General features: G+C 32.7%; 1 protein-coding gene and 1 pseudogene across 1 annotated transcript; both read left to right on the forward strand.

The window, feature by feature from the left end:
• The first annotated feature begins 2,722 nt into the window (after nt 1-2,722).
• LOC113766524 lies at nt 2,723-4,039 on the forward strand. The gene has a single exon (XM_027310708.1). It carries the CDS (start codon nt 2,723-2,725, stop codon nt 4,037-4,039), a length of 1,317 nt encoding a protein of 438 aa, XP_027166509.1.
• A 5,544-nt stretch (nt 4,040-9,583) lies between these two features.
• On the forward strand, nt 9,584-15,137 carry LOC113765132 (annotated as a pseudogene).
• Nucleotides 15,138-16,480: the final 1,343 nt, after the last annotated feature.

Here is a 16,480-nt window from a genome sequence, read left to right on the forward strand (position 1 = left end):
AGAAAATTAGGTAAAAATTAGAAATAAAAGAAAGGAAGAATATTGGAGTCTTGTGTCTTGACTTGAGTCAACTATATGTTGTGGCTATCTAATTAGTTACTAGGTTACTTTTTTTTTTTACTTTTGTCCTTTTTTTATATTTTGACCAATTGAATGAACCGAACTAGTTTCGAAAAATCTATCTCAATTTAATGGTTGGTTTTCATTAAATAAAGCGCTTTTTTAGCCCCACTAGGTTTGAAGCATAACCCAACTCAAACAACAACCCAACAACAGTTCAACTGGGCAGTTTGAGTTGGGTTTTATTTCATTACCTTACTCTCCCAATCTTCTATCTCACTATTTTGCCCACTTTTGGTCCTATTTTTAATTTTATTGGTATTACATCTTCATTACATGCATATTTATTTCCTACAATTCCCTTTTTGATATGAGCAAGAAAGCTAAGAGGGTCACTTGGAACTTGGTGCACGCAATTCAAGGTCAAGTTGGAACTTATCAAAGCATTGAAGGAATCGAATGTCTGACAAGTTTCATCAAAATCCTAATTCACATATTAATTTGCTTCAAGTTGAAAATTGGGTGAGATGCGGGCACGCCTAACATGCATGAAAGCTTCTGGTTCGCATGGTTCGAAGTCAATAAATTGTCCTAAAACATATTGAAGGACTTGAGAATGGATATTGAAAGTGTGTTCATCTCATTCAAATGGTGGAAGAGTCACATTTAATGCTCGAGTTATGTTGATGTTTAGGTCTTGAGTCATTATGTTATTTTCCAGTATTTTAGTGTTAATTTAGTCATTAGTTAGTAATGAAATAATCAGCCAAGTTAAGCCTCAAGTAGGACCAACTTTAGGGTTTTCTTTTCTTCCTAAATTTTGTATTTTGTTGGTCTTTTCAAAGTCAATTTAGGAACCTTGTATTATTTTCAAATTGGATTAGTCTTAGTAGTTAAGTTTTAGCTATAAATAGGCTTCTTCTATTCCATTGTATGACAACTTTTGGAGAGATGAATTAATAAAAGTGAGTTGCTCACCTCTTGACAGGTTGTCGAGCCTATGCAATAATAAATTCCTACTCAAAATAAATACAAATTTTGTATAGAGTGGTAAGCAGGGTCGAATCCATAGGAATTGGGTGAAATTAATTTCTTCTAGAGTTCAGGATATGGGGGATTTTATAAAAAACTGACAATAAACTACGCTACTTGAATATAATAATAGGTACAAGTTAAATGGCAAATTATAAAGACTCAAATAATAGTGGACAAACTCTTTCCAAGAAACAACTTCGGAAATGGTTCTCCTAATTGATCATCGATGCAAGAATAATTCCAGTTATAAACTGATAAACAAATTATAACTGCCAAACAAGCGATGACAGTCAATTTCTCCTTAAATTATCGATAGCCAAGGTACGACCGCTAGGTATTACCCTAATAGTGAAATAACCCCAAGTACGACCGTAGAATTTAATTTTTCAATTGCCTTACGAATTAGAGAAATACTGTTCTAATTAAACAACATGCTACAAGGGTTGTTTTTAATTAGCCCGTATATTTTCCTAACACAAATTCAATCATGCCAGTTACCACTAATTTAGAACAAATTTAAACAATAACAGATTTAATTATTCTAGTTGGTTTTAGGTTATTAAATTAATCTAAAATCCGGGTCCAGAATAATTAAATAATACAACAACCATAAGAACTTAAGGCAGGAAATATACGAATACCAGAAATAATAGAAAAAAGTAAATCAGTTTGATCTCACAATTTAAGTTGAACTATGTCCTCCATTGTTCCTTGATTAGAAATAAAAACTTAGTTCATCTTCGTTGAAAAAGTCCCACGTAAAATTGCAGAAATAATTGTTGAATGCATCGTCTCCACAATTGAGATGATGAACTCCGATGGAATAATAAGAGAACAAGACAAAAGAGCAAGTCTCCAATCGTCTCTTTTTTCCCCCAAAAAACTTCTGGCGGCTGACTTTTCCAAAGGCTAAGTCCTAAAAACAAAAGTCCTAGTCTCAGTTGACTTTACCTAGACTACTCAACCACAACCAAAAAGAAAGGGAATCTACTACTCCCTCCGTCCCAAAATTTGGGTCGCTTATTGGGAAACACACTTTTTATGTACAGTAGCATAATGGGACACATTTATCTGATTATTCCAATCGTGCCCTTTGTTGTCCGTGGAGTAAAATAACAAGCTATTGGGTGTTGGGGACCACTGGCCATTAAGACATTTGACTAAAAGGCAAAGACAAGTTAAAGTAAAGCAAACATCCGTTTCCAACTCTAGCTATTCCTCTGTATACTTGGGTTTCATAAAATCAACAAGATCAGTTACAGAAGATTGACAATGGAAAAAGGTAAGTTTTCTACAATTCCGTTTATCACTTTGTTGGTGCTTTTTTTTTTTTATTTTCATTTTGTTTTATGATCTTTTGATCAATTTGAAGTAGATAATCTTGAAACTTAACATAATTTAGCTAATCTTTTATTTGGCGCCATTTGTTGTTTTTCCCTTTTTTTCTTGAAATTTGGCGGTTCATTGAAAATTTGTAGATGCATTTTTTTAAGCTTTTTGTTTCTCACGTTTCTTATAAATAGATTTTGGAAGCTGATAATTCTGATGCCTTTATTCTCTATATAATGAGATTATAGAGAGATTCGTCTATTGCACAAATTCTGTTTGATAATATTCCCCAGTGAACATGGATAATCATAGTTTTCAAAATTATGAAATCTCTAGGAAAAAGTTGACAAATCAGCAAAGGCAAGCCATATTTGAAGCATTATTGCAATATAGTTATGGTGGACAACTAGAAAGAGGATTAACCAAAGTTATTGCAACACAGTTCAAAATTAGCACGAGGACAGTACAAAGAATTTGGGAAAGAGCAAAGTCTTCAATCATTAATGGAGGCTCGGTTGACATCTCTCGCAGGTTTCCTAAGAGGGTAGGACGCAAAAGGGTAGAGATAGACTTCAGCACTATCATGGAAATACCTCTACGGTGTCGAACAAATATTCGTTCTCTATCAACCAAAATGAAAGTTGCCAAGTCCACTCTTCATCGACGAATAAAAGAAGGTGTTATCAAAGCACATTCAAATGCATTAAAGCCTCACCTTACTGATGACAATAAATTGGTAAGACTCAAATTTTGTTTGTCAATGCTTCAACAAGAGAGTCTTAATGATGCACCTATTTTCGAAAACATGTTCAATATGGTTCATATCGATGAAAAGTGGTTCTACATGACTAAGGAGTCTGAGAAATACTACCTACATCCTGAAGAAGAACACCCTATGAGGACTTGTAGGAGTAAAAAGTTTATTGTTAAGGTTATGTTTCTAGCTGCAGTTGCTCGACCTCGCTTTGATTGTTCTAGAAACAAGCACTTTGATGGGAAAATTGGAATATTTCCTTTTGCCTTCAAAGAACCAGCTAAAAGGAATAGCAAAAATCGTGTTGCTGGTACTCTAGAAACAAAGCCTATCCTATCAGTGACCAAGGAAGTGTATAGAAGGTGCTTAATTGATAATGTTTTGCCTGCAATTCGTGCTAAATGGCCACAAAGTGATGTAATCAGCCCTATCTTCATCCAACAAGATAATGCAAAACCACATATTGATCCAATGGATGTTGAGTTCATAGAAGCTGCCACAAGAGAAGGTTTTGATATTCGTTTATCATTTCAACCACCTAATAGCCCTGATATGAATGTTCTTGATCTTGGGTATTTTAGAGCCATTCAATCACTCCAGCATCAAGAAGCACCTAACTCTATTGACGAACTAATTTCTGCTGTTGAAAAGTCTTTCGATGAATTATCATCTGAAAGTCTCAACAATGTGTTCTTAACCTTACAACTATGTATGCTTGAGGTGATGAAGAATTGTGGAGGGAATAATTACAAAGTTCCACATATTGGGAAGCAACGGTTGATAAGAGATGGAAATCTTCCTTTGCAAATTGGATGTGATAAGGAGCTTATTGACAAAATCATCCATTATCTACAAGCATGAATGTACTGGTATTGGTTAGAATTTCCATATTATTTAAACTTTGCTAACTTCTAAATTATGATAAAGGTAGTGATAATGCTATCTAACTTATGATTGATTTCTTTTTCTCTATTTTGTTCTGAAGGTATATCAAGTCATGGATCAAGTTTCTGGACTTGGATTATGCTAACGCTTTTTGTGCAGAACAAGGGACTTGACTTTTGCTATTAATGCTTTTGTACAAAACAGGAGACTTGACTTTTGCTAGACTTTTGCTACTAATGCTTTTGTACAAAACAGGGGACTTGACTTTTGCTAGACTTTTGGTACTAATGCTTTTGTACGACTTGGCTTTTGCTAGACTTTGCTACTAATGCTTTTGTGCAAAACAGGGGGCTTGACTTTTGGTCCTAAGTTATTTTTGAGGGTTGCTTATAAGATTTGGTTGTCACTCGAATCCATTTTAGGGGCATAGATTTTGTATTTTGTTGATTTGTATAGACAACCATGAACTCTTGGAAGCAATGAGCAGTAAATGTTATTTTAGTCTTGGTGCTTTCAAATTAATGCCTTGCTTGGATGTTTAGGATTTCAACGTAATACGCATTAGTTGATCATTTTATTTTTTCTTTGATATTTTTTTCACTCTATTTATTTGTTAGTTTGATACTAGAGGCAAATTTAAGAGCAAGAACACAAGTTATAGGACAAATTTTACCTTTTCTTTTTTCACCTTTACATTAAAAAAATTAAATAGTGATAAACAAAAGGGTAAGGAATGCATCTAGCATTCTTTATTTGTTTATCCAAAAAAAAACTTGATTTGTATTATTGTAAGAAATTTGTTCTTTTGTTAAAAAAAAAAGATAGAAAGACAAGAAACAAAACTTTCATTGCATCTGCAAACACTTGTGTAGCTTGAAAAGAGTAAAGAAAAGAAAAAAATGAAAAACAAGGAAAAAAAAAAAAAACAAAGATTTGAAGTGCAAGAAAAGAAATGGAAATGAAAAACACAAAAAAAAAAAGCAAGGAAAAAGAAGAAAAAAGAAATAACAAAGATTTGAAGTCCAAGAAAAGTAACGGAAATAAAAAGAAACGCAAGGAGCTAAATGTGTTATGGTAGGGCCCATCATAATTGTTTAGTGCAATTTTGACTTTTCAATATAAGGGTATAATTGGAAAGTAATTTTAAAAGTAGTTTGACTTTTTTAAAGTGACTCAAATTTTGGGACAAGTAAAAAGTGGAAATATGACATTAACAATGGGACGGAGGGAGTAATTGGTAAGTTTCCTATTCTTGCTAAACTACTATTGTCAATTCAAATCAAACAATCAACTAATGGAATATTTGGAGCCCCGCGTTGCACTTCCAATTGTCAATTGGACATCATGCATCATTCCCGAACTTCCTGGACACGCTAAACCCTGAGTTGATGCGGGCACGCCAAACAGCAAATGTAGTGAGAAATTTGCACCTTTTTACCACTCTTTGTTCCAACTCCCTGTGATCAGCACAAATTTCCCAAAATGAATAGAATCCGCCAATTAACACATATTTGGTAAGATAATAAGAGGAAATTAATTATAAAATAAATGACAAAATTACGACTTATCAATTCCTCCCACACCTAGACCATGCTTGTCCTCAAGCATGAGAACAATAAACTGGCACCAACTACCAACAATGGTTATCACTCCATCTGCCTATTGCCAAAATACCATGAAAAACACACATCAAGCATCAATAGCCGAGATTCAAGAAACATCCCCTTAGTTAGCTTCTAACCCTCAGACTCCTCCAATTTATGATTAACTATTCTAAGAAGACAAAATATTCGATCACCATTTATCAGCAAACGGTTCAACTATTAATCAAAATCTAAACATTAAACCCATAGATCGGTAGGCTAGCTTTAAACACACAATTTCCATGTCATGTTTCACACACAGACACACACACACACACACTCTCTATCTCTCTCTCTGTCTCTCTCTCTCTCTCTCTCTCTCTCTCTCTCTCTCTCTCTTTATTCATTTACTTTCCTTTCATGATATAATTTAAGATTTTTGAAAACTAAAATAATCTCTTCATACGTGCAAATTTTGTTTTTGTTCAAATACAACTAAAATAAATAGTTTATGTCAAGATATTTATACCTTATAAAAATTTAACCTTATTTTATTTTTTATTATTGTTATAAATTTCATAAGTAGGATAACATAAGAGTAGTTTTGGAACAAAAGTTTTATCTTTCTTGTATTTCCTCTAAAGGAGTTAAAATATTACAAGAAATATCAATCCAAGGAAGATAAACGAGATTTTAAAAACCTCGGGGGAGTTGAGTGATATTATGAGAAATCTCGAGGGAGGTTTTTGAAATTATTTCTTAAATATATTTAGTGACCCACCGGTTGAACCACTTACCCACTAGTTGAACCAGTAACCCGTTGACCCACCTCGTTCGCCGATTCCTCCCTGAGTCAAATTTAATAACTATGGTATAAAGTATTAATATTTACATATATATGCAGATTAAAGAGTCGGATCTATATCAAATTTTAGTTTAATAAGGCCTAATTTCGATTCACATTTAATTGAAGTCATATTTAGACCCAAATTTAGCCCAATTCAATGGAAGGTTAGGCTCATCGGGCTTTCTCTCAATCCAAGTGGACATAACTTAGGCTGATTTGACTCCATTGACAGTCCTAATTGGGACTTCCATAGCGTACTTTTTGCTGACATCACCAAAATAAACAGTCAAACATTTATTGATTAGTAGTAAATGGGTATTTGTTATAGATTTATAAGCTTTAAGGTTGGTTTCATAATTCTGCCAAATCTCAAGGATAATTTGGTAGTTTGGCTGAATCTCAAGGGAAGTAAATATAATTAACCCTAAGATTTAAAACCCCGTAGTTAACTACTACAACTGACTGTTCCACTATAGAGCGCTTAGTTACACCTTGCGATGTTTCCTCCAGGTCTAGATGTACCCAAATCCACACTACTATATATTGGCGTGGGAAATTATAAATTGGGCACTCGTTAATATGGATAAGAAATAATCTGTTTAATTAATGTATTAATTATTTCATATTTTGAAAAACTATTTTCAAGAAATTCGCATTTTAAATGACATACCTAACCTTTTTACTAAAAATAGATGGGACAAATATTTCACTAGTACTTAGGAAAGCAATTTAGAACTATGAAAATTTTAGCTCATATTTAAAATCGTCAATGATTTGAGAAAATATATTTAAGACAAAACCAATGCAAAATCCAAGAAAGAAATTATCATTTCAATTGAAAACGTTCTTGTATTGGCAGTTCGAACCATTTTAGTTCTCAATGTGATTTCACATTAAAATCATTAATTTAGTTTTGACTAGTGTTGTCAAAAGTCTTATTTGTTAAGTTTATTTATCAATTAAAAGAGAAAGAAAACCTAGTAAACCAAACACAAACAATTGGTTTAACTAAGAGAATTTGTTTAAAATTCACCCAAAGTGTACATTCTTGTTTGTTGATGTTTTATGAATTTTCCTTTTTTTAACAAGTCTTAAAAAGTTTATTATTCTATGTTTTCTTCCAAAATAAATTGTATTTTGTCCTTTCAATTTATCATGTTGTGGAGGATATATAAAATGTCCCAAGTTCACAATTGTTTTCCTTTTTTTAAGCCATAAAAGTCTTGATTTAGTTTGGTTTAGAATTTGGGAACCTACTATCTCTTTGTAGTTGAAAAGAAATAAAAATATACAAATAAGTTGCTTTAGCGACCTTGACAGTGTTAAAAGCATGATAATTTTGTGATTTTCTCCATAAAGTATTTGGAACAAAATAACATTTTACTGGTAAAAAAAAAAAAACTGGGAGAAGGCGGAGGAGCAAGAAATTAAATTGTAACATTTAATTTGAGAGGAATAATTTCTCAGACAGGGCAGATTCGAGAAGCAGTTAACCATAGCAGAAGATTTCAAGTTCAGAGTATGCATGTTTTCAAGCTTTGAACAAGAAAAGAGAATTAAATAATGCTTGCTAACAGATTCATGAATCTCTTAACATAACATTTTACAGCCTAGACAACATTTCACTACCCAAGGAAAGGCATCATTATTTATTTACTTTTTCCCGCATTCAAGGAAGGCACCATTAATTATTGATGAAACAGAAATCTGGTCGGTCCGTTTTAATAAAATAAGGCGGGCATGACGAAGATCATCGCATACCGCACTACTAAAGCCTATGAATCAAAAAAGGGAGATTTGGTCAGAAGCACGGAAATAAATTACAGAAGTTGTTGTGGGCAGCATATATATTGTAGATTTGGTTAGGTAGACGAGATGCAATAATGGAATACAAAAACAGATGTTGTCAGCATCAAAGTTTACTTTGTGCATTTTTTTTTAATTTTATATGAGGATAGGGCACACATTAAAATAAAAAATTTCAACTTTATAGCATCGAAGTTTTACTTTGGTTTACCAAAAGGGTTATTATTACTTTATTCCCTTAAACTATATCACTGCTATTAATTTACCCCTTAACATTATCTTTTAGTCACTTCATCTTCATAGGTAATTTAACTCAGTATATTAACAAATTTTGAACAAAAATACCCTTTTATTGTATAATATTACTACGTTGTTATTATCATTTTGTCCCTTTAAATTATAGTGATACAATTGCTTTATTCCCAAACATTATTTTCTAGGCGTTTTATCCCATTGTTAACCTAAACAATATGTTCAAAAAATTTTTAATGTATTTACTCTTCTTATGTATAATTACAAATAAAAAATTGGAATAGTTATTCTTCCTTTTTCACTCTAAGAGTTCCAAAAACATAAAAAATAAAAGGGTTTTTTCAAATTTCTTTTTTCACGTTTATTAATACTAGGAAAAGAAAAGGAGATAGAAAATTAAATTTTATAAAGAAAGAAAATAAGGAACAATCTAATATTATCGTATTACTTTAACATCGTCAGGATTATGACTGGAATTGGGTGATAAATAAAAAAAAATAAAGTATACCTAACTTTTTCTTATTTGTATTTTTTAAAAAAAGAATAGAGCTCTCTCTCTCTCTCTCTCTCTCTCTCTCTCTCTCTCTCTCTCCCTTCCTACCTTTCAATTTTTTTAATATTAATAAGATTGCCAAAAAGAAAGAAATTAATGCTCTAATTTTTTTTCTTGATACAAAAAAGGGAGAAGAGTAATTCCAAATTTTTTATTATTTTTATTCTACAAAGAGGTGGGTACTTTCTTCTAAAATTTTTTAACTTGTTAAACTACTTTAATGGTGGAATAAATTTCGTAAAAAATAACCTTATGGGTAAATTAATAATAAGGTTATAGTTTATGAAGGTAAAATAATAATAATTTTGACCGTTAATCTTAGGGATAAGGTGACTAAAAAGTAACATTAATTGTTTTACTCTCTCTCTCTCTCTCTATATATATATATATATATATATATATATAAACACACACACACATATGTATGAACTGATTAACTCTGCAGCATAATATTCCATTGAGTACACAGATAGTAGCTAAAGAATAGGAAACATGGGAACAATTGATATTTCCCCTAGCAAAATTCATATTCTTGCTTTCCCTTTTCCTGCGAAAGGTCATATAAATCCTATGTTACACCTCTGCAACCGCCTGGCTGCGAAACATTTCATGGTTACACTGATTACCACAGCTTCTACATTCAAGTCTGCTAAAACCACAGCCATCAGCTCCATCAAGATCGAGTGTATTCCAGATGACTCCGAAGAACCCGTTGAAGAAGATGCCAAAGGCTATTTCACAAGGCTCAGAGCTGCTGCTTCCAAAGGCTTGGTGGAACTGGTTGATAAATATAGAAAGACAGATCCGTTTCCTCCCAGATTGGTGATTTATGACTCAACTATGCCTTGGGTTCTGAACTTAGCTCATTGGATGGGACTTCGCGGAGCTTCTTTCTTTACTCAATCCTGTGCTGTTTGTGCTCTTTACTACCATATGGACCAAGGAACAATACAGCTTCCTCTTGATGAGTCTGTTACTGTAAAATTGCCTTCAATGCCAGCACTTGAAAGCACTGATCTTCCTGATCTCCAGTACTTCCCTGATCCAGATAGTGTTGTCACGAGGCTCCTTCTTGATCAGTTCTCGAACATTGACAAAGTTGATTTCATTCTGTTCAACACTTTCGAAGAATTGGAGGATGAGGTAAGTTGGAAATGCTAATTATAATCCAGTGAATATACATCATTGATGGATTTTTTTTGCTGATAATTCATGTAACTTTGTCAAACTATATGATATTCCTGGACGGCCATAAGCAAAATTTTAATCATGTGAAAAATTTTCTTTTTTGTTTTAAAGAAAAAATTGATTTCGGATGACTAGTTTGTGCTAGCTTTGTCAAATAGGATATTATAATCGGCAATTAATTAACGTTGTATAGGAGCCGAATTGAGGAATTTTTTATAGTGTTTTGGTTAGGCATGTCAATTGAACCATCTGAGTCAGGTTTTAACAAACTCAAACTCAGTTTATATAGTTAGTAACACTTTCAAATTTCGAGTTACGAGTTTTGGGTTGATAAATATAAATCTCATACTTGACTTACAAGATATTCGAGTTGTTAGTCAAATTCGGGTTTAACCCAAATTCATTTATTACTCTTTAATTTCTTTAATATAATTATTATGACTATTAAATTCTAAAGTTAATTTAACATCCGTAGGACCACAATATTAAAACTATATACGAAACAGTAACAATTCATTAAAAAGTATATAAAGCAAGAAATTTCCAACAATAATAAATTCAGTTACTTCAAAGTATATGAAAAATAGTAACAAAATATGATCAACAATCAATACATCTTCAAAGGTCCCCAATTTGCTCATACTAAGATTTGTCCTTATGAATCTTTTGATATAATTTTGTATATTTAATATTTCTTATATATATTAATATATTTTATCGAGTTTGACTCAGCTCATGTTTAATCCGAGTCTAATATTTAGGGCCAATCTCAGCCTAATTCAAAGATTAGGCTCATCGGATTTTGTCTCGGGTTGAGTTCAAACTAGCCTGACTCTATTGGCAGTTCTAGATTTGGTGTCCCTAAATTCTCTGATAGGCTTTGGCTAGTCTCCAAATGTTGTGCCAATTGGGGATCTGTTAATTATTTATTTGCTTTTCTTTTTCCAAAGAAATGATATTGCTGATTTTTTGTCAATCATCTCTATCTACTCTATTTCTACTTCTATTCCTATTCTAACCTATTTTAGGAGGTGATTCAACTGGATAAAAAAAAATCGACGGGAACTGAGCTACTCTCGGACCATACGGGTGCACTATACACCCATATGGATTTGGAGAAGCCACATTAATGATAAAGTAATGGGAGGCAAGGTTTTAACTCTTAACCTCCCACCCCACAAAAATTTAAGCCTTTTGTGGTGGCCAACTACTCTAAAGATGGTTAAAAAGGAGGAGTGCAACACGAGTACTTTTCAAAGGGTCACCTATCTTAGTATTATTCTCACCCAATCGCACTTAACTTCGAAGTTCTAAGGGATGCAGTACAAAAACTAGATTCAAAGATTCTTGATAGTGTACTCTTAAAGCTAGATTCAGAGATTCTTGATGTGAAGAATTTTCCAACAATAATATATCCAATGAGTTCAAAGTAAGGATGGCAATGGGGCAGGGTCGGGGCGGGAGACGCCCCCGCCTACAAATTACCCCCGCCCCCGCCCCGCTTCTCCCGTAGGGGCACCCGTGGGACTAATAAAAATTTTTTATATAATTTTATTATAGTTAAATTTCAGCAAATAATCAAGTACTAAAATATCACATCACCAAATTATTATTCATTGTAATTTCACAATTGAAACTTATAAAAACAATCAAACAAAAGTTATTTGAATACAATCCAACATGATGAAATAAATACAACTAAAGTAGTCAAATTTTCACTTTTGGTGCAAATACAACCACTAATTCATTATTGTACCTGTGCTTTTTTTTTGGTGAAAAAAATGCTATTGTATTAAGTGTAATTAGGGATTTAGTATAAATGTATTAGTAAATTTAATATAACCAATTAATAATTTGTATTAGTACACATATATAATTATTAGAATAATTGATAATATCAATTATATTACATATACTAATATACATTATATAATACATATAATTAATAATATCATTATCATAAGTTTTTAACTAATTAAATTATCTATTATATAGAATTATATACATATATATTTTATATATTTATTTTTTTAAAGCGGGTAGCGGGGCGGGGGATAGGGAGGGGGTACACTCCCCCGCCCGCCACCCCATTTCTAAACGCGGGGGGAGGGGGAAATTGCCCCCGCCCCCCGCGGGGGCGGGTGCCCGCATTGCCATCCTTGGTTCAAAGTATACAGAAAAATAGTAATAAAACATGATCAGCAATCAATACATTTTCAAAAGTCCTCAATTTGTTTGTACTAAGATTTGTCCTTAAGATTTGTCCTTCTGAATCTTTTGACATAATTTGTGTATTTAATATTTCTTATATGTATTAATATATTTTGATAAATAACTCATAAATATAAAGCATTAGTATCATATATTTAGATATGTATACACCAAAATATGAATATATATACCAAATTATATATTTCTTATACAATCCAAATTAATTATATATATGTATGTATATGTATATATAAAAATGTAGATTAAAGGGTCGAGCCTATATCAAATTTAAGCCTAATAAGAACCAAACTCACCTCACATTTAATTTGGATATAATATTTAGGCCCAAATTCAGCCCAACTCAATGAAAGATTAGGCTTATCAGGTTTTTTCTTGAGCTAAGTTCGGCTTGGCGGGACCCTATTAATAGTTCTAGTTTTGGTACCGCCAAAGACTATTCTCAAATAGGCTGCCCAATATATCAAAAGTGAAATTTTGGCTAGCCTCTAAATGTTGTGCCAATCTATGATTTTAAACTAGGACCACACTAATTCGTCTAACCGATTGTATCGAAAACCGGTCAGTTACCCAATCCGAGTCTCTTTAAAAAATAGTCAGTCAAAGATTTGGTCAAACTCAATCAAAGACTGGGGTTGACAGAGAAGTGGTAAAATCGGTTAGAATTAGTTTTTTTTTCACAATTTCTCCATTCTTATGGGTTTTTTTTTATTGTGAAAAAGAAGCACCACAAATAGATTAGTCAAAAGCAAAGTAGAATTAAGTCAATGAGAAAGCATTATTGTGTTTCATTAGAATCTCATGCGACATCCTCTTTACTAAATTGAGGGAATTTTAAAAAAAAAAAAAAAAAAAAAAAGAAGAAACTGGACTCTGCCATTCTGATGGCTTTTATTTCTTCTTCTTCCCTTTTTTTCCATTCTTTTGATCTTTGAATAGCGCAAAGAATTAGTGTCAAATGAAGTTAGAAACCTAGATTAGAAGAAAATTTTCATTCTCTAAATTCACAAGCTCGATTTCATGCAAAAGTTTTGAAAGATTTGAAATCAAATAAGAGGAAAAAAAAAGGAACAAAGAAGGGAAGAGAACAGAGTGGAGGGAAAAAGGAAAATAATGAAAAAAAAAGAGAGTTTTTGTATGCATTTGATTTGCGTGAGATAAAAAAAAGGAAGAGATTTGTGGACCTTATGATGGAGAGAAGAAGAAGGAACAAAGAAGAAGAAGCAAAGACAAGATGAAAAGGAAAGAAAGAGGCGGCTAACAAAAAGGATACGATCGGTTTAGCATTTATTAGCTTTAAATGCCCCAAAAAGTTTTATAAGCTCATTTTGACCCCCTATTGTTTTAATATTATAAAATAACCTATTACGTTTTCTAAATTACATTTTTTACCTTTAACTTTTTAAATTTTTTAAGTGGAACCCTTTAGGCTAAATTTAAACTCATCAAATATGTATGTAAAGTTATAAACCACCAATTTCAAAGGAATTTTTATATATTAGATTGATTATATATTATTTGTAGACATTTATGATGTATTCATAATGTTATCTGATTTGACTTTCGAACTAATCAGTCGAATCCGTTGACCCCTAATCTCTACCGAGTCACTATCTAGTTCGAGTTTCAAAACATAGGTGCCAACAGGGGATCCTTTAATTCTTTATTTACTTCTCTTTATCCAAAGAAATTATATTGCTGATTGATTGACCAAATGTTGAGTCAAATCGTCCACCACTTTTCTGATTTTCAGGACTTGTTAATCGTGTTACTGTTGTACTTTATTTATCAGGTGGCAAAATGGATGGCAGAAAGGTGGACAATTAAGACAGTTGGACCAACAGCTCCACTACTTTTTGTAGACAAGAGACTGCAGAATGGAAATGATCAACAAGGAAACTATCTGTTTGAGACAAACGCTGAAGCTTGCTTAAAATGGTTGGACGAAAGAGAAACATGTTCTGTAGTTTATGTATCGTTTGGGAGCATAGCAGCGCCCGATAAATCTCAGATCGAGGAAGTGGCAGAGGCCCTCCTGAGGAGCAACTGCAAATTCCTTTGGGTATTCAGAGAAGAAGAAGAGAGTAAGCTGCCAAAGAATTTCAAGTCTGAGTCTTCAGAGCAAGGCCTAATCATAAACTGGTGTCCACAACTTGAGGTTCTAGCCCACCGGGCGATCGTGTGTTTCGTGACTCATTGTGGATGGAATTCAACCATTGAAGCTCTGAGTGCAGGCGTGCCAATGATAGCAGTGCCACAATGGATTGATCAAACTACAAATGCTAAGTTTATTGCTGATGTATGGCAAACGGGGCTGAGAGTGAAGCTAAATGATAAAGGATTTGTCGGAAGAGAAGAGTTTGAGTATTGTATCAGAGAAATTACTGGTGGTGAAAAGGGGAAGGAGATCAGAAGAAATGGAAGGAATTGGCCATACAGGCAGTAGGAGAAGGTGGAAGTTCTGATAGGAACCTTGAAGATTTTGCGACCTCACTTTTGTGCCTACCATAATGCGTTCCTGCTCTCTTGGGAGGTTGTGGATGGAAACTATCTGAAATAAGAATTCTGTATAAGTATTTTAATAATAAAACGAGGATAAGATTTGAGCAAAGTAAGATATTGAGAAGCTTCTGATTCTCAATAAAAAGATCATTCTAAATACTATTTTCCTCGCACTCCTTTCTTTCTTCTATATTCTGTTTTCTTTGAGCAAAGTAAGATATTGGGAAGTTTCTGCTTCTCTTGGTTGTGCAGATCAAAGGGAAGCAACAACTATAGAGTTGGACTGTTATATCCTGGAGGCGGCGTGCTAAACTTTCTGCATCGATTAAAAAAAATACCGTAGGGGTGCGTATCATCTTAAAGAGAGCGTTCTACGCGCCTCAACCCTACCAAACTTTTTAGTAGCTGTCAAATTCAAGGTGGTTGGATTAAAGATCAGAAGTTGTTCGTGTACTGTCTTCCAATAATTTTAAGATCTAATCCGCACATCAACCCATGTCAAATTAACTTTTGATGGTACAAATTATTTGCATTTATTAATGCAATATTGAGGTATGAGATTTTTGTTTATTTCTTTGTTAAATTTTATCAGAGAAATTACTATTACTTATATGATTATTTTGGTCTAGAACCAACAGAATCTATAATTGTTTAGAAGGATTTAGAATATGCTTCTTTTGTAGGAGAAATTTTATGTTCGCCACTTGTTAGTGTGTTTGGATAGTAGATTATTTGAAAGAATTTTTAAAAATATATATCATAATACTTTTTTGATATGATGTACGTGAAATAAAAAAGCCATCTTACCAAACTCATGTTAAGAACAGATTTTGGGAATTAAATTATTTATATTTTTTGGTAAAAATACCCCACAATGAAATATTTGTGACAGGTGCAAATGGTACGTCCAATAACAAATGGTCATCGATCAAATACAATAACGAATGAACCAAAACACGTGCATGAGATATCAGTTTAGAAAGTAGTGATGCTAAATTCAACTACAACTATAAAAATTGAGTTTCTTTTCTCGCTATTGTGTAAACACTAACGAGTTTTTTCTCTTTGTTTCATTCGATTGGATAAAAAAAAAAAAAAGTTTAGGAGGAGAACAAAGGTTAATTTTCCATAAGGTTAGGGTCGATGACAATCCCTTATGCTTAGTTATAATTATTTCTTTACGGATCGTCTATCAGTTAACAAAAAAAAAAACAGACAAAGATTAATTAATGCACTGCTCATACATCTCACGAAAATATGAAGGCGACATCAGAAAATTTAATCCAGAAAAGTTTCACATCCTTTAGATCTTGGGATCCCAAATAGTCTTTTAATATTGTTCGTTAGTTGATGCAATTTACTGCTAATATTTGAGGCTCAATGATATTCTGGAAGCACATCCATGAGTAGATATCTTGACGACAATATTTGTAGACAACCAGAACAAATAGCAAAGT

Source organism: Coffea eugenioides, chromosome 3 (assembly GCF_003713205.1).
Source record: "Coffea eugenioides isolate CCC68of chromosome 3, Ceug_1.0, whole genome shotgun sequence".
Classification (NCBI taxonomy): Eukaryota; Viridiplantae; Streptophyta; class Magnoliopsida; order Gentianales; family Rubiaceae; genus Coffea; species Coffea eugenioides.

Bases quoted from the DNA above. Each gene is read 5' to 3' on its own strand.
- LOC113766524 (XM_027310708.1), top strand. From the start codon at position 2,723: ATGGATAATCATAGTTTTCAAAATTATGAAATCTCTAGGAAAAAGTTG.